Genomic DNA, 18,092 nt, shown 5'->3' with positions numbered 1-18,092 from the left:
AAATGAGGCTCGAGTGACTGAGGAATTTTAATGTTAAATTCCACACGTGGCTGAGGGCTACCCTAACCAGTCTACACAGTTCTAGCTCACCCAGAGGCTCTGAGCAACAAAGTTCTAATGAGTGTGGACGTGTTCACTGGATGTCCAGGTTATGAGCCAAAAAGACACTTGCTCGCACTTAAGAACACCAGCTCGAGGTGTACCGACCCCAAGACTCTGGAGCATAGGCTCGAGCTCCCAGACTGCCCACCCCGAGAATGCCTCTGGCCACAGAGACCCCCTGTGCATGGCTCCAACCCAGCTCAGCGCGGACATGGAACCCACGTTATGGGGAACCCATGTTTTTTACTTCCCAGGTGACACAGAGCATCTGTCATGGTGCCAGGGAGTGTGGGCAAGCCATTCTGGTCAGGGAAAATTGATGTGGCCACCTCAAAGGTCCCCCCAGGGAAACACCACTCAGAACTCCACACTCTAGGAGCCTGGCACCCCACCCTACTAGGAACAGTCAAGTCCTTCAAGCCCGGAGGCCCGCACCCACACACTACGTCTTAGAGTCAGACCACAGGTTCTTTCCAGAGTAGGCCTCTACCAGTGTTTCCTCCCTAATTAGGAAGCCCTGGAGCTTCCCGAACAGGCCCCTCGCAAAGCAGAAGTCACCAGTCCCCAGCTCCACAATGCAGATGAGACAGGGATAAAGCAGCAGTCCAAGGTAGAAGCCATTAGTGAGCTGGCCAAACCAAGGTTGCTGGCTATACCTCGAGAAATCGCGAGATGTCCCTCTTGTCACTAACGCCCATGGCCACCACATTCTCAAAGAGCCAGAAGAAGGGGCGGTCATCTCCCTCCTTGGGCCGCGCATCATGCAGGAGGCGGTAGAACTCAAAGAAGAGCCGGCCAGTGCCCTCTGAGAGGTCGGAAGAGAAAGCCATCAGCTGGGGCTGTCTGCACGAGACAGTGGTGTGGCTCGGGCACAGGGAGGGCAAGGGAGGACAGGGTCATCGGGAGTAGCTGTCCCAGGGCAGAAATGTCCAAGTAGGAAACCTACGTGCGGAAGCACCAGCTCAGAAAGGGGAGGGGTGAGCACAGCACCTACCGTAGAGTCCTTTCCGGGCAGGGTTGACGATGGAGAGATCATTGCAAGGACTGCCCCCAATCACCAGATCGAACGGGCCCCACTCCTGGATCTGGGAGGATAAAGGTAATGGGATGGCCTGATGTCCGGGCGACAGAGGCAGAAGGGAAGTAGGAAATTATCTGTGGACTTGGCAAAAAAAGTACTTTGGCACCAGAGCGAGGAGACCTAGCTGCTTGGGATGCTTACTATATACATTCATAGGTACATACAGACACACACACACACACACACACACCCCATCACCACCACCACGGGCAAGTCACTGAGGCTCTCTGAGTTTAGGTTCCTAAACAAAGTGAGGGGATCCAATCGGATCATCTCCGAGGCCAGCAGGGAAACAGCGTGCTCCCAACAGGAAAAGCAGCCACTTAGAGGGAAGGCGGTCCAGGCTGGGCAGCTGACTGCAAAGACACTTTGTGCTCTGCACACTTGGAGCAGGGTGTCTGGGCCATCTGAACGCCCTCTAAACGCCCTCGGGGATCCCTGAGGGCCTGCAGTTTCCGGAGTAGACACAGTTAACTGGAAAGGCAAAGGGTCACCCAAGCACCACCACCCCCCCGAAATGGAGGCTGGTAAAGATGTTGCCAAAAGTATTGGGAGAACGGGAACCAAAACACTCTGCTACAAAGGCCTGAGGCTAGCCAGGGGGCAGCCGGAGCCTAAAAGGGCCATCTCGCAGTTCCCGCTGGAATCTGCCCATTTTCCCTCTCCAGACGAGGAACATGGCAGATGACAAGAGACTGGGGGAAAGGAGAAAGGAAAAGAGCAAAGGAGCAAAATGCAAGGCGGCTGCCACCGCCCCAGGAGCAAAGCGCAAGGGACACAGAGAAGGTGGGATGGGTCCCACTACACTGACATACATGCTTCTGCGTGACGCTGCGGACGTCCCCGACGTACATGATCTTCCCCTGGTGCCGCACCATGCCCACCGTGATGGAGTCCTCGCACACCTCGGAGGCGATGTAGCGGTCCACCTGAATTCCCAAGTCCTTCAGCACCAGAAGCCCTGTGCCAGCCAGCGAAAGGCACGGTCACTGGGGCTCCTTCCCAGCACCCTGGTCTTTGCAGGGGGCTCTCTGGCCAGCAGGACACGAGTCAGCAACAGGCCGGAGCCCTACCCTGCCCAGTAAGCTGCAGGATCCTTTTGGATCCTACTTTATGCCTACTTTGATCTACTTAGAAGGCCATCAAGACCAGACAATAGGTGGTTTCCAGAACCAGAGAGAACAGCAGGTGACTTTTTGGGTGGCCTTTTCTTTGCTGTTCCTACATCCTGCATAGACCGCTCCTTCCACACTCCCGGCCCATGGCCTCCTGCTGCAATTCTACCCGTCCTCCCAAGACTCAACAGAAACGCCACCTGCTCCATAAAGGCTTCATCAACAGCCCCCTACACCGCACCCTGCAACCCCCTGGAAGCAACCCCCCTCCTCTGTAAGCCCCTAGCACCTTGCATCTCTCTCCAACTCCTCAGAACAGCGGATATGCCTAATTCAGCCCTTCTCTTATGTGCCAAATGCTCTTCAGAACAGAGAAGAGCTCATCCGTGTTTCCTCCTGAGCAAACTACACTCGCTTCCTTACTATGATCCCTTCACAAATGTTTGCTGGACTGAGGGCAAGGAAACAATGAGAATAGACCCCGAGAGCCTCCGGAGAAACAGGGAGCAGCAGCACCATTTCCACTGCTCCCACAGACCCCCCCCCCCCCCCCACCGACGGGGTTTTACAGTCTCTTGGGGTGTGGTGTGGTTTAAGAGGGCTTCGAGGTTCTGGCCTGGGAAACCAAGGCTGTAATATAACTTCCCGAGGTTTATAGAATATCAACACTGAGCTGAGACTAGAACAGAAACATCTGGCCTGGGATGCCACCCCGCCCCAGCCCATCTGGCCTGGGATGCCACCCCGCCCCAGCCCATCTCCCTCCGGCCACAGGAAGACACCCGTTCTGAGGAGGGTTATTCCTTTCTTAAGAACACGGAGAAGCCGTCGGCCTGGGGGCATGGCGGGGGTATGTGTCAGCAGCACCTATCGGGAGGGCTCTTGGGCAAGGTCAAGAACCACATGAAACAAACGTGGTGTCCCAGCTCTCTCTACAAGAGAGAAGTTTACGTATGTAATGATGTGTGTATACGGATGCTTGTCACAGCGCTGCTTGGAACAGAGAAAAAAACACTCAACAACCCAACAGCGGGTTAGTTACATAAATCATGGTACTTTCACCCGGTGGAACCCTATGCAGCGCTTACAAATGAAGGACGCAGTTCCATGTTAACATGAAAAAGCGGTCATGATAGCAAATGAAAAGGCGAGTTACAACACAGTGTGCGTTTAACTATCCTCTCGTTTTATTTTTCTACGCACGGAAAAAAAATAGAAAAGGATATACACCAAAATGCTAATAATAGGATTATGGATGACTTAACTATTTTTTAGACTCTCTTGTTGATTTTTTTTTTTTTTTTTTTTTTTTTACCGTGACTTACGGTCATCGTACGACAGACACTGCCTATGTTTTCGTTCTGGTCGCCGAGTCTGTCCTTTGAGGCTTTGTGAAAATCTTCAATAACCTCTAACGATGCCCCTGTCCTCTGCTGGAGCACCCCCCACCCCCCCACGGAGACACGTGCCCCGCCCCAGACATGGCGGTTGACCACGGATTTTACTTCTCAAACAAAAGTTTCCTCGGCAGGGTACTACGTTAATGGCTCTCATGTTAACTATGGTTTTGTTTTGCCAACATGAAACACACGTGGTCCCTCACGCAGACCTCCCCCACCCCGGGACAGGGACCGCAGCTCCTCGTGGGGGTCGGGGCCACACGCTCACCTGTAGCAATGCCGTCAAATAGAGACAGCACCCGGATGGGCTTCCTCTTCTCGGCTGGGACAGGTGGGTACACCTTCGGAGGGTCCTAGGCAGCGAGCACAAGAGGCTAGGTGAGCGCCCGCGGAGATTCTGCAGATGGGCCCTCCCGGCCCGCTAGGACTGCTCTGGCTTGGGAATCCGCTCCCCGCTCCCCCCACCCCCCGCCGCCCCGTGAACCTGCACCCCCACAGGCGGCTCAGGCCCCTCCGCCGTGGCCCAGGCCCTCCCGCATGGCTGTGCCTGCCCTCGGGCTCTGGCGGGGCGGGGGTGAAGAGAGGCGGCCCAGGCCCAGCACTCACAAATTCCTGGTCGTGGTTGTTGGCGAAGAACATCTGGAGCCGCGAGGGCCAGTCGTCCCGCCGCCGCAGTAGCCCGTAGGTGCCCTTGTGCCCGCACATGTAGCAGTTCCAGGGGTCCTCCTTGATGGCTGCCTGGGCAGCCCCCGGCCCCACCAAGAGGTCCACACACTCCACACAGAAGCACCTGGAAGGAAGCCCAGTGTAGCGGGGGGGAGCGGGGCACCCCCGAGGGAGCCGGGCTGGGGGAGGGGCCGGCCGGGGGGAGGGCCTCACCTGCAGCAGTTGTTGTTCCCGCACATGAGCACCTCACGTCCCCCGCAGCAGATGGTGCAGTAGGACTGGTAGCCGTCATCGTCGTACTGGTACGCACACTCCAGGAAGCAGTTCTAGAGGGCGGGGCGGCAGGTCAGAGGCCCCCGGGCAGCACCCCACATGGCCAGGGCAAAGGCAGGCTTTGCGCCCAGCCTCTGGGCCCTCCCCTGGGAAGCGTAACCCATCCCTGAAGATGTGAGCCTGCTGCCCACTGAGCCACACGAGTGGGTGGTGGCCAGCAGGTATCCCGACCCACAGCAGTGTGAGGACTTGGGAAGCCCCAGAGTGAGGCCTGGGAGGGAGCTGTACCCTCTTGTCCCTCGCTGCAGCTCTGGGCTTTCCTCCTGGGCCCCCAAGGATGCGCCAGCCCACCCGTCAGTCAGCCCGTTCTCCCCCTGCCCCACCGCCACCCCACACTAGGAACTGTGACACTGTGAGCCCACATCTGTAGACCAGAATGGGCTTTCGAGGAAAACGGAATCTTTCTGGGGAGGACAAACAGCCAGTCAAACACACTGAAGCCCAAGGGCCCATTTTATCAGGACTCTGCGTCCAGAGCGAACCGCGGTATACCCACGGCAGCTACTCCAGGCGACTACGGGCCCCTAGGGTGAAGGTGCAGAGCACCAGGGGCTGTTTCGCTGCTGGGGGTGCCCCTACCTTACAGTTTTGGCACATTCCTCCAACGAAGAGAGGGTGTTCCAGGGTGACATTGAGGCTCCCACAAGAGATGCAAATGTCTGGAAAGCAGGGAGAGTAGAGAAAGCAGAGTGAATGTCTCCAAAGGGCCCCTTCCCACCTTGGGACCAAAGCGCAGCTCTAGAAAAGCAGCAGCCCAAGAAGGAGGCAGATGGGAGTCTGGGAGGGTGCCCCATGGAACAGGGGGCATCATGGCCCCAATCTCGATGCCCATTCAGCTCTCAGAGGGGCAATGCCACCCATCGAGGAAAGGCATAATTCAAGGACAGGAACCCGCCTATGAGAAGAGGGCCTGGACCCTGGGTGACTCAGGAGATAGTCCCTGGGCAGTCCTTAAGTCTTAGGCTCCTGCCCCCATCCTTGCCGGCCCTGAGATGCTCTAACGACCACTGGATGAGAGCAGGTGAGGAAAGGTAAAAGGCCAAAGGTCACAAGTTCAAGCAAATCCAAGAGAGGCCACCCTTTTCTGACCCACTGGGAGTGTCCCAAACCCTAACGACCAGCGCCGGCCACTGATAGGAAGTAGACAGTAGCACGGAAGACGGCTGTGTGGGTGAAGCAGGGTGGGGGTGGTGGGATGGGCAGGACAGAGGCCTTCACTGGGTACGGACGTCCCAGGACATTCAAACCTACGTGCCTAGGCTACTCTGCACCAGGCCCCAGGCTAGAGGCCAAGCCCTCCTGCCCGTCCTGGGGGCAAGACTGTGGACTTCCCAGGGAATCAACGGCCGTCGGGACTCACCCTCAATGTTCCGGCACTTCTGCCGCACCTCGTACACGAGCCGCTCTGCGGAGGGGAGGAGAGCCCAGCATCAGAGGGGGCCGTGAGGGCCACGCCCACGCCTCTGAACGCCAGCCTCGCCGTGCCACTCTCTCCAGAGCCAGGCCAACTACCTCTTGTGCGTTCGTCAATTATCTCCTTGACCTTAGGCTTCTCCGTTGTGCTCTTTCGGGGCTTTTTGGCGGGTGGGGGTGGTGCATAGGCAGCTGCCTCGGGTTCGACCCACATGTCTGTGTAAACTTCTTTGTAGGGGTTCTTCTCTTCTGGATGGGGAAAGCAGGTGACGAGATCGCGGTTACTACCGACAAGCAGTGCCAGCTCCCTCTCCTCCTCTATACTGCCTCCAAAGGGGTGCGGCCTGGTCCCCAACTTGTTCTAGCTCCCAGCTCTCCACTGCCAGCAAGCCAATGGGAGGAGCTTATCCTGAGTCCTACAGCAGCCCTGCCCCTATCATGACCCCAGGGAAAGGGAGACCGTGGCTACTCCCCTTGGGCCTCTCAACCAAAGAGCTGGCAGCTCTCCCCAAGCAGGGCCTTCCCAGCCCTGGCATAGAGCTGCCCAGCTGGCAGGGGTCCCAGAAGGCTGGCCTGGGCACCTGCATTTACCTTCAGGTGGCTCCAGGCCCTTGGGGCCAGAGGGCTGGAACCCTCCAAGAGCCCATTCGATCATCTGTTTGTTCTGCACCTCCACGGCCTTGGCAGTGTCGCTCTCATCGCTGTCATGGCATGCCGGGAACAGCTTCCCCGCACGGCTACTGGCCACCTAGAGGGCAACACATAGAGGGGAGGGTGTCAAAACAGGCTGGAGGACAGCAAGGGTGGCCTGAGGCAAGAGCTGGAAGAAGGGGCATGGGAGGGTCACAGGAGAGTGTCGGAGGAGGGGAGGGCAGAAAGGGGTAATGGGGGGGGTGATGGGGGACAAAAGGGAATCCCGGGGGCCTTGCAGGTGGGCCCTCTGCCTAACCTCTGCACTTCAGCTTCTAGACCAACTAGGAGTCCCTGCTGTCTAAGCCCCCTCTGCGCGGAGGGGCACTCACCTGCAGGACTTCGTAGATGGCTTTGCGGTACATGGGCTGCTTGTTGTAGGTAGCCTGGTGGAAAGCGCTGCAGAAGGAGCTCAGCGGCATCAGCTTCTCAACACACACCTGGAGGAACCACCAACGCCCTCGCTTTCTCCTCCTGCCACACCCGTCAAGCCCCCACCACATGCCTGGCAATGGGCAAGGACTGGGGCACTGACACTCAGCCTCCGCCCTTGAGAGGACCAGATGGACTGATAAATAATTCCATGATGCTCAAAGGAGGAGTCCAACCCCAATGTGGGGGAGGACCCGAATGCAAGCAGGAAAGGAGTTCTGGAGAAAGGGTCCCAATGGTCAAGAGCTTGACAGGTGCCCCAGCTCTCCGAGCCCCCCCAAGGCAGCCCACTTTTCTCTAGCGCATCTTCCAGTCCCATGTGGAGAGCGGGGGCGAGCAGAACTCACTTCTTCCACCCCAGGTCTGGACTGAGCCCCCAGCCCCAAACCACAGGCCCTGGGACCAAGACCCGTTCCTCCCCAAGGCTACCACCAAACCCCAGGACTTACCACCGAGAACTTGCCGTCTCCAAACCACATGACCCAGCGGGTGCCTTCAGCTGCTCGGCTCCGGCCCGTCATCCACCAAGACACAATGCGGCCTGGCCACCAGGAGAAGCCCCGAAGTTTCCCCCACACCAGCTCCCCAATGCCAAAGCCCCGGCCGTCCTGGAGCCCCAAGGAGCAGAAGTCATTACGTGGTGGTCACGAGGCCCTGCCACCCTGATCCCCCCATGGCAACCCCAGCCCTGGGCATCTGAGGGTCAGGACAGCCAGGAGGGAGCTCCATCTGAACCGACCAAGACAGAGCAAGACTGGGGAGACGAAGAGGCCTGGGGTCAGGTGGAGAGAGGAGAGCAGGACGGGAAGAGCTGGCAGTGGAAGGACCCAGGAAAGAGCTGGACGAGGCAGATGAAGAAGTGAGCCGCTCACCTCGTACTCCGGCTCATCGTCGGCTGCTTTGGTGGTGTTCTTGTCCCCAGCGTCCGCCCCCACGGGCTCAGGTGTGGTGGCCACGGTGGGGGATGCGGGGTCGGTGGGCTGCTGCACTGCAGGAGGGCTGACCTCCTCCACCTTCTGCGACTCGCCAGACCCCTGGTTTTCTTCCACAGCATTCATTACTGCAATCACCTTGGCTTTCTTCTCAGCCTGGAGAAACAAGGAACAGAAGTTACCTTGACCTCTCCAGGTATTAGCAAGGCCACTTGATACTTGGGGCGGGGGGAGGCTCTTCTCAATCTCTTTGTGGTCTGGAGACAGTGACAGGAGATAAAGGACGGAGTTCTTTGATCATCAACTCCATTGGCTTGCCGTGGAAAATGGGCAAATCTGAAGTTGGTCGGTGAACTCAAATCATTTGGCTGGTGTCCAACCTTCTCTTGTTGCGCCTCTCATGAAACCTTCCTCCATCGGTTAGCCTCCATCAGTTGCCCACCCTCTGACACAGAAAGATGAATTCCATTCAAACAGTAACTGTGCGCCGTAGCATAGGCACAGACCTTGGCTCCGTCCTCTCCTATCTTACTTGCCAATCACGAATTGGATCCTCTCGTCCTTTTTACGATTTTCCTGGGCAATCAACCCCTTCTATTCCTGGTCTTGGCTTCCAGACCACAAATCCAGTGTAGTCGTGATGTCTACAGATGATGAAATCACTGCTCTGTGTGTCCCCCCTCTGCTCAAACATCACAGCAAGCCCCGTTAAGAGCTTGCCTGCTCCCACGCCATTCTGGAATCTTAGGTTCTATCAAATGTATGTTATCAAATTCACCCATTCTTTCTACACACACAACTTTCAGATCCGTCAATACATTTATTCTTTCAACAACGGTTTACTGAGAACACACTACAGGCCACACATCCTCTCTGCCATCCCCCTGATAAATTACCAATCCAAATCCAATCATGCTCCCGTTTGGACAGCCTCCATCCTTTCACTGTCTCGCGCTTATCCTTCCCAAAACCTGCTCCAGGCTTCCCACCACCCTACAGAAGAGAATGAAATCCTTGATCTTTAGCTCTGAGAACCATTCAACTAATCTCACCCCAGTGACTGAATCTGAGGGACCCCATGAACTCAAACTTTAAGGCTCTGCACCTGTTTCCACCACATTCCATGAAAACCCTCCCACCTTCCACGTGCCTTTCAACACGCAGCTTTCCCAGAGAGTGTAGAGCTGGGAAGGCAAAGCCCACCCTCAAGGCTAAACAAGAACATCAGAAAGGAACTCAGAGTGGAAGAGCTCCAAGCGAAAAGTCAGAGCATCTACATTCCCGTCTTCGCCTTGCAGCTCACTCAACAGCCCATTCTGGAGCAGTCCGCTCTCTTCCAAGTTGCTCCAACCTAAAAAAGCACTTCAGCTAAAGGATTTCCATTAAATGTTTCTGACCGGTTTAAGAATCTGATGTATGTAAGTATCAAGAATGCCAAGGACTCTCCAAAGTCCCCATGGACTCCCAGATCGCAGGGCCCCAGATTAAGAACCTTTATGTTAAGCTCAAAGGTCTACTGTGCTATAGATTCATTTTGTTTCAATCTCACGTCTTTGCCTCCAGGCCGCCAACCAAACTTGCTTCTGGTGGAGTCCTTGAACACTGAGGATGGAAATCCTAGTTCTTTCCCTGACTCAACAAATTCTAAGATGGGATCCTGCATCCTTTGCCCCCAGCCCACAAACAGCTGGAAAACTGAGCTGGACGGAAGCCAGCAGTGGGAGAATGCAGAGCAACTGCTCTTCCCTCCCAAGCCCCCTCTCTCACCTGCTGGGACTTTGCCCTCCCCTTCCTACTATCAATTATCTACCACCCCCTCCCCCATAAGAAGACGCACCTAGGTGTGCACTCAACCCCATCCTCTTCTAGAATCAGCTGTGGCAGCACTACTGAAGCCCCAGATCCTCTCACTGAGAAACACCAAGGAACACCTTGAAACACCACGCCTCCTTGAAATTCAGGCATGGAGGACGGATCTAGACCAGGGTGCTACCATGCAGACCCCAAGACTCTGCTTCAGGGGTGATGAGGCCCCTCGGCCAGAACAAGGTGCAGGTGGCAGAGGGCGGGAGGGGCCTTCTGAGGAAAGGTGAAGTCACCTGCACAGCAAGCAGCAGTGGGCGGGTGCCGGGCTCCCCAGGTCTAGAAGGGAGTCGTGCCTGATGCCACCCTCCTCACTCCCCCACAGCCCCTTTGTCTCTTTTCCCAACCCCTCCACAGCAAGTTCCTGAACATTTTTCTTCCCCCACAACGTCCCCCAGCTTGTCAGATGCTGCTGCTGATGGCTGTTAAGCGCCCCCAACCCACTAGGTGCAGGAGAACAAGCACCCAGCAGGGCTTTGGCAGGCGGAGGAGGAGGAAGAAGGGGGCCTCCGTCGGGACGAGGCCAGCAGGGGTGGGGGAAGGAGGAAGGGGGTGGGTTAGCAGCAGGAGGCATGAGGAAAGGGGAAGAAGTGGCAGAGACAGTGGCTGGATGGGGGAGGGGCCTCATTAGAATAGTCTGCCTAGGGCAGTGTGGGAATGCCTTTTTTCCACGCTCACTCCAACCCTCCTCCCCAGGCAAACAATGGGAGAAAGAAGGGTTAACTCAGGGCTTTGGCATTTGGGCTAAAGGCTCCTACCCCCAGTTCACAAGGTCCCACTCCAGAGCGGCCCAGAGATGGGGCAGGACCAGGGAGACACCACACCACCCCCCCACTACCGTGGCTCAAGGAAGCCACTTCGTCTGGAGTTTGTCCAGCCTGGAAAGCTACTGGTAACTCCACTCTAGTAGAGGCAAGGCCTCCCCGACCAGTCCCATCTTCCTGGGCAGCTGTCCCGCCTCCACCTTCCTCTGCGACTCGGGCTGCTTCCCGTTCCAAAGGTCAGAGGTCTGGGCGCCCATGCGGACTCCCCGCTGGTTTAGCGGGTCCCAGGCTGTCCCAGGCACCTCTCCCATCACAGGCCGGCGTCAGGCTGCTCCCCACAGCACCCGCTGGTGTGCCACAGCCCCTGTCAGGGTCACGCTACTCCCTCCCACCCAGCACCACGTCTCTCTGAGGGCCTGCCCACTGGCTCCCAGGGAAACGCACGAGAGGAAAATGTCCCTCCCAAGAGGCCACAAGGTTGGCACGGCCCGAGGACAGTATGGTCCACCAGCCAGGAGCGCAGGTCGGCAAGGAAATGCCAACAGCCCATCAGCCAGCCAGCTCAGCAGAGGCGCTGCTCGCTGCCCAACGCCTGGTCCCCCAGCGGCCCTGCGCCAGGGCCTGCCCCCCAGCCTTCACTGACTCCTGCCCCAGGCTCACACGCTGGGGCTGCTCTTCTGGCCTCGGCACCACCGCCAGGTCCCACCTGAGCGCTGGGAGGAGTGGGGCTTGGGGCTCCTGAGGAGGGAGTGGGTGGGACAGCACTAACTCAGCATCTCCAGAACTCAGGCCAGGCAGAGCAGCCAGCTCCTGCGGGCCAGGGAGGCAGACTTTGACTCTTCTCAAATCCAGAGGGCTGCAGCGGCCCAGAGATCCTCCCACCGGCCCCTGCCGCCTCCCCGCCCCCAGTCTCCCCAGGGCTCCGTCCAGGAACCTACCCATAAGGCCAGGTGCAGCCCCTCTGTGGTCCGGCTCAGGTGTGAGCCCCGGCCCTGAAGCTCTGTAAGTAGCTGCCCGTCTGGGGGGAGGGGAAGGGGGCGATGGGGCTGGGGGCGGAGGGGGCCAGAGAGAGGGGGAGGGGGGAGGTGGGGGGGAGGGCTTGAACATTTTCTTTGTCTAGAACTCCAGGTCACGTGGGCCCCGCTGGAGTGCCTGGTTGGCTGCAAGCGGGCCGGGGGAGGGGGCCGGCTCTCAGACGCTGGCAGTGGGCCAGCCCCTCTCCTCCCGTCCGAGGGGTGCGGGCCGCCGCTGGGGCCTGGGGGCGCGGCTGGGCCTCCGCCCGTTCCCAGGACCCCGCCCCGGCCGTGCTGGAGGCGGCGCCGCCCCCTCCTCCGGGCTGGCCCTCCCGCCCCCTCTCCCCAACTCTGCGAGAGCTCCGAGGGACGCCGGGGAGCCCACGGAGGCAGGGAAAGGGACCGGGAGGGAAGGGGCTGCTCTGCAGGGCGGAGGTAAGCCGGGAGCGCGGAGAGAGCCAGGAGCGCCGGCAAAAGAAGAGAGGAGGTTGCGGACAGCCTGGGAGAGCCAGGAGAAAGTTGTTAAAAGTCAGTCTCTCGGAAGCACAACCAAAAAAAAAAAACAAGAAAAAACAAGAAAAAGCTTACAGATGAGCGTAGAGGCCCAGGAAACTGTAGGGAAAACTCAAAGCACACAGAGGCGGACAGAAGGCGCCTGCAGAAATTGGGAGCGCTCCATTACAAGAATGCTGGGGAGAGGGCTCTCCTCTTCATACTACAGGTGGATAGAGAGGGGTCCCTTAAAAGCGTGGCTTGCGTTCAGACTTTGAAAACCTCTTCCTGGCCAAGTCCCTGGATCCCCTAGGTCATTCAGGGTCTGCGTTGAACGTCCCATTTTCCTGTGTGCAAGGTGGTGGTGGGGAGGGCACGCTCTAGTTTAAAAGTTCAGCAATTTCTCACTTCTGGGCACAACCACCTGCAGCTCTAGGAGGCTCTCCATTCCTCTCCCGGAGCCTCCAGGTGCAGCCCCCAGGTGCAGCCTCAACCAATGCAAACCCCCTCTTCCCGAGCAGAGGCCCCTCCCCCCACGGAGACAGACACAGACAGACAGACAAACACACACACACACACACACACACACACACACACACAGTCTCCACCCACATCAGATAAAGAAGCAGACCCTCTTGGCTCTCCTGCCTTCAAGGAGTTGACAGATTCAACTAGACTTGGAGAGATAGGAAAAGGTCATTGGAAAACACCTGTGAAGATAACTATACCACAAATACCAAGCCCCACTGACCTGGTTGGCTTCAAAGCCAAGAAAAAAAATGGCTAGTAGGAGTGATAAATGAGGTTAAGGAGGGCAGTGCGGAGCAGAGATGAATCAGATTTGGAATGAGGTAAGATAGGACATAAAGACATGTAAGGCTGGGATGGGAGTAAAATCTTTGCCCACCTCCACCTGCCACCTCCCAATACAACTAAGGCTAAAAGGTGCAGAGGAAGAGGTCAATGGATACATCCTATAGCAGCGAAGGATAACGGCAGACTTTCTGAGAAGACCAGATGAATGCGTATTTTGGAAAGATCAGCCTGGTTTCAGTTTGCAAGCTGAATCAGAAGGAAGAGCGGAGGGCCGTTTAGCCAGCAGCCCTTGTCGAAAGATCGGGACTTGGGTTCTGGTTCCACCACCACGACCTTGAGCCAGTCACTTAACCCCAAGAGGTCTGTTTTCTCATTTGCAAAACAGAAGTGATAACATCTGCCCTCCCAGGCCCTGGAATACCAGCATCTCTTAAAGAGATAATGCCCCAGGTGCCTGGCTTCCAGCCACAGTCAGCTGGGAGCATACCAGCTGGAACCCATGCCAGGAGAATGAGGTCAAGAGATGTGCTGTGAAGGACAGCCTACCTTCCCTCCTAGGGCTCAGCATCCTTCTGAGGGCCAACAGAGCAAGCAAGCTCTGAAGAGGGAGGAGGACACCAAATCAGAGAGAGGGCTTTCTCCAAATAATACTTGGAGAGTTCAAATTTCCCTCTCCCAACCCCGACGGAGGCCCAGAATCCATGCGGCCAGGACAAGGAGCTGTTCCGCAAAACACAGGCTCTTCTGCTCTAACCCATCTTTCAACCCCATCAGGGTGTCTGGTACAATTTTTCAGGAGAGCCCCAAGCAGAGACGAGAAGCCCTGAGCCTGAACCTCTTGCCTGCTCTCATCCTTCAAGGACTGCAATAGGACTTGCTTTGCTGATTCTCCCACTGACGTCTCCTCGGCATCCAGGGCCCATAAACAAAGACCTCCTGATCCGGCTTGGCTGGCTCTTTTTGAAAGACACTCTATCTCCTCTATGACATCTCCTTTTCCATTACTATGTGGCTATAACACCTTAGCCCCTACAACTCTTCGGTCTTGGGACTTCTTAAAACAGTAAGGAACGATGCCTGTGCATCGCAGCCAGGGCTCAAGGTGTCAGAATGGACCAGGGCCATCATCAGTTTCACCTTCTCTTGGCCCACTTATAAAGGAGCCTTTCCCTCCAGCTGCCAAACTTCCTTATTCTCATCCTTTAAAATTAAGCTCAAATCTTATGTCTTCCACATAGCTCCCAGCTTAAGCAAAAGAAAGCCCAAACTCAAGGTTGTCCCCTTGCCAACCTCAGGCACCCTCCCTCTCCGGTAGCTATGTGGACAGGAAAGGTTCCCCCTCTTCCGTACTAGGCATGAGTCACTCAGAGATTCGTGTCTTCTTCATGCTCAGCGGGCAGAGACAGGCCCCAAAACTGAAGAGACCTCAGATTTAGAACACGAGGTGACTTTAGCAAAAGGTCAGGAAAAAACCAGGGCAGGCTTCAAGGATCCTCAGGTCAGGTATGTTCTCGACCTTACAAAGTATCCCTCCCGGGCTGGTTCCTGAGATGGGTCTTTTTTCTTTTCTTTTTTTTTTTTTAAGTTTGTTTATTTATTTAAGTAATCTCTACACCCAATGTGGGGCTTGCACTCACGACCCCGAGATCAATTCCAACCGGGCCAGCCAGGCACCCCAGACAGGCCTTCTGATTGTGATAAAGATAGTCAGCCTGAAGGAGGAGGGTCATGCAAAACAAGGCAGGGTCTTGGCAACATGATAAAAGTATTTTGAAAGGGGGAACTCCTGGATGAAAAGAAGATCTGGTGGATGTCAAGAGCCTAAAAGAAGTGTTGGAGAGGCAGTATCCAGGATGGCCCCAAAGACAGGGTGACCTGAAAGAGAGGGCACACTTCCTGTTTGACAGGCAGAGAGCAGTGATTCAACAGGCCTGATGAATTACCTCCTTTCAGGGCACCTGACTCTTTGCCCTGACCCTGGATACCACTAAGTTGTCAGAAGGCAGCAGGACAAGCACCTGGATCTGTGTGGCGAGGACCTGTCCTGTTAGAAATCAGTAAACTTAACATTCTGGTGTATGTCACGCTCCCGTGTTTGTGAAGAACATGATTGCAGTAAGTGTGGTTAATCTGACTTTCCAGCTCACAGAACTAAGATGACGCACTGCTAGGCCATGAGCGCCGTCCCGCCCCTCCCCAAAGAGCAGGAATTCCCACGGGTCAAGGTGGGAATGCCATGTCAGCTGGGCTGGGTGTTCTGTGGTCTGCTTTGACATGAAATCCAGTGCTGGAAGGAGGGGGGAGGTTATGTGGCTTCCACGAAACAGGGCGTTTAACCACCTGAGTCCCTCTACTCAAAACCAGAGAAGCCATGATCCCTGTGAAGCCATCTGCAAAGCCACACGGATCGAGGACGCACTGCGTATTTTTTTTTTTTTTTTGCCACAAGAGCATTCCCAGCCATCCCAAGGCCAGGGAGGCTTTATCCAGACAAAAGGCCATGAGATCAAAGTGGATGTCTATTCTGATCCTGCCCTTCTCTTACCTACGAGCTCAAAAGCCTCCGTGCTGTGCAGTAGACTCTGACGACGTGATGATTACAGTCAACACTCTGCGTGGCATTCAAGGCCCCCACAATCTGTATAGCACTTGCATCACGCAGCCCACACTCTGCCCACCCACTTGCTATTCCCAAAATATGCCCTTTTCCCTGCCTCTGTGCCTTTGCTCATGCTGTTCCTTGCTCCTCCCCTTCAACTCCCACCAGCCCAAATCCTATCTATCCTCCCAGGCCCAGTTCACCAGTTACCTCCACCAGGAAAGTTTCTTTAGACCCAAACTGTCCAATAGGGTCGCCACTCACGGCATGTGCTATTTCAGTTAATTAAAATTAAATAAAACTAAAAGCTCAGTTCCTCAGTTGCACTGGCCACCTTCCAAGTGTCTAAGAGCCACATGTGTCTGGGGCTACTGTCCTGGATGGCACCGATTCTTAAAAATTTTTATCGTTGTGGAGTTCTGTTGGGACAGCGCTGCTCTGGCCCCTTCCCCTTACCTTCCCTCCACCGAAAAATTACCCTGCCCCTCCTCCACCTCACTCCCATAGCACCTTGTAATCAATCCTCTCTCAGCACCTGCCAATATTTGTGCACTAAGGCCACTGTGTACTCATCTTTCTCCTCCACAAGATTAAAAATTCCTAGAGGGCAGGGCCGGGACCTTACCCAGCTTCCTATGGAAGCAGTGACGACTAGAGCTCCTTGCACATCGTAGAGGATTTAAACAAGTGTTTGCGGAACTGAATTCAACATTGTCTCCGGAGCCTCCTCCAGAATCCACCACCAAGTTCCCAATTGGGGACAGATACTTTCCAGAGCAAAATTCTAGCAGGTGCTAAGACGTCCAGGCCTAGGGTCCCCCAAAGAACCCGGGAACCTTTGTTCTCCTGTTCCCCTGCAATCCATCTGGAGGTTGCAAGCAAATGACCAGGACTGGGCTGCTGGCAGTGAAGCTAAAAATAGCCACGGAGCCAACAGCAAGGAGTTAGCAGGACTTGTTGCTAGGGAGACCAATCGCAGAGAGAGCAACTAAGCAGGAGAGCGTCAGACCTGCACCTGGAGAGCAGAGGCCATAGTTGCGGGGGGGGGGGGGGGGGGGGCTGAGGTTGACAGGGGTCCAAGGCTCCCACCTAGAGATGTTCTGCCTTCTGGCAACTCCTGACTAATGCTCTAAGTGGGGCAAATGCTCCCCCTGTCCCTCAGTAACCCATCTCCATGGAAACCACCATTACTGGGGTGAAGTACCAGCCCCTGGAAGGGAGGCCTCTGCCTAGAGCTGGTTGTTATGGCAACATCCCCCCCCCCTTCCTGTCATTCTCTCTCTCTGGGCTTCTCCTGTGGGGGAAAGGTGGGGGCCTGGTCTTGGCTTAGCCAGTATGACCAGGAAACACCGGCTTCCTGACAAGAGTAACCTGCGACGGGCTCTTCAGAAGCTCCTGAGAACCCCGAAAGGCTGGTCAGTCCTCAGCACAGGGCAGAGCTTCCTTTTCTTTCCACAAAGGCCCCACAGATCATCTTGCCAGGAGAATCCCAAAGTTGGCTGGGTTTAATTGTATTAGGATCACCCAAGGAGGTTTTTCAAAATACAGATTCTTGGGCCCTCCTGTGGAGATCACCAGGCTTGAAGCAGGGCCCAGGAATCTATTTGAAAACCTCCCTAGGTAATTCTGGCTCTTGCCAGGTGTGGAAACCACTAAAGGCCCTGGCTGTCCTTGTTACAAATGAGGAAACTGAAACCTGCAGGAACTGAGCCCACCCAAAGGGTCAGAGCCACTAACTGAAGAGGAAGCGGTCTGGAGAGAGGAAGGGTAGGTAGAAGGAGGTGCAGAGGTAAGCTCCCCCAGTGCCCGCGTCTGAGCGGAGGCCTCATCTCCGGGGCCTTTCCCTCCTGCGCCCCTTCAAGCCGGAACACGCTAGCGGCTGATACTGGATTGTGATTTAGAACCGAGCCTCTCGACACGTTGTCCCCTGTGGCACAAAGCAGAGGTAATGGGGCTGGGCAGTCTGGTTCCCAGAGTGTAGAGAATGGTGGCAGTCCAGGCAGATGATCTGGGCTGAAAGAAACTATCCTCCTTCGGAAGGAAACCAAAAGGGTCACCATGGCAACCTGCAGCGTGCTGGCCTGGTTGGGCTCTGTGCCATCCTCCCAAACTTGGGCCCAGGAGAGGTGCAGCATTCAGGCAAATGCTGGGGGCCAGGGGCATCCCATCCCCCTCACCAGTCTAAGAACCCACAGGGGGGCCTTGCTGTGCTCTGGAGCGGACATCGGACCCTGCCTGAAACACAGCCGGACCCCAGAATCCAGGAGCATGGCCGTCCTGAGCACCTGCAGGAGCTGGGCCGGGGGAGGACACTGCGGAGGTGGGGGAGACGGGCCTCCACTCTTGTGTTACTCACAGCCTAATTGTGTGCCCAAGACCCA

General features: G+C 56.2%; 1 protein-coding gene across 3 annotated transcripts in view; it reads right to left on the bottom strand.

Annotated features, from left to right (window-relative positions):
- Window positions 1–18,092, bottom strand: part of DNMT3A (DNA methyltransferase 3 alpha) — a 101,913-nt gene that overhangs the window by 10,781 nt on the left and 73,040 nt on the right. For all 3 annotated transcript variants that reach the window (XM_026520123.4, XM_057309179.1, XM_044390678.3), the window contains 13 exons: window positions 8,105–8,320; window positions 7,682–7,840; window positions 7,133–7,240; window positions 6,702–6,858; window positions 6,210–6,359; window positions 6,058–6,102; window positions 5,277–5,356; window positions 4,578–4,690; window positions 4,305–4,488; window positions 3,967–4,051; window positions 1,999–2,144; window positions 1,097–1,187; window positions 759–907 (listed from right to left, as the gene is read on the bottom strand). In XM_026520123.4, the coding sequence (XP_026375908.1) occupies window positions 759–907; window positions 1,097–1,187; window positions 1,999–2,144; window positions 3,967–4,051; window positions 4,305–4,488; window positions 4,578–4,690; window positions 5,277–5,356; window positions 6,058–6,102; window positions 6,210–6,359; window positions 6,702–6,858; window positions 7,133–7,240; window positions 7,682–7,840; window positions 8,105–8,320 (1,683 nt within the window). The remainder of the gene's footprint in view (window positions 1–758; window positions 908–1,096; window positions 1,188–1,998; window positions 2,145–3,966; window positions 4,052–4,304; window positions 4,489–4,577; window positions 4,691–5,276; window positions 5,357–6,057; window positions 6,103–6,209; window positions 6,360–6,701; window positions 6,859–7,132; window positions 7,241–7,681; window positions 7,841–8,104; window positions 8,321–18,092) is intronic.

Source organism: Ursus arctos, unplaced genomic scaffold, assembly GCF_023065955.2.
Source record: "Ursus arctos isolate Adak ecotype North America unplaced genomic scaffold, UrsArc2.0 scaffold_8, whole genome shotgun sequence".
NCBI lineage: Eukaryota > Metazoa > Chordata > Mammalia > Carnivora > Ursidae > Ursus > Ursus arctos.
Note: the sequence above shows the minus strand (reverse complement) of the source record. Positions and strands in the feature narration are given on the sequence as shown.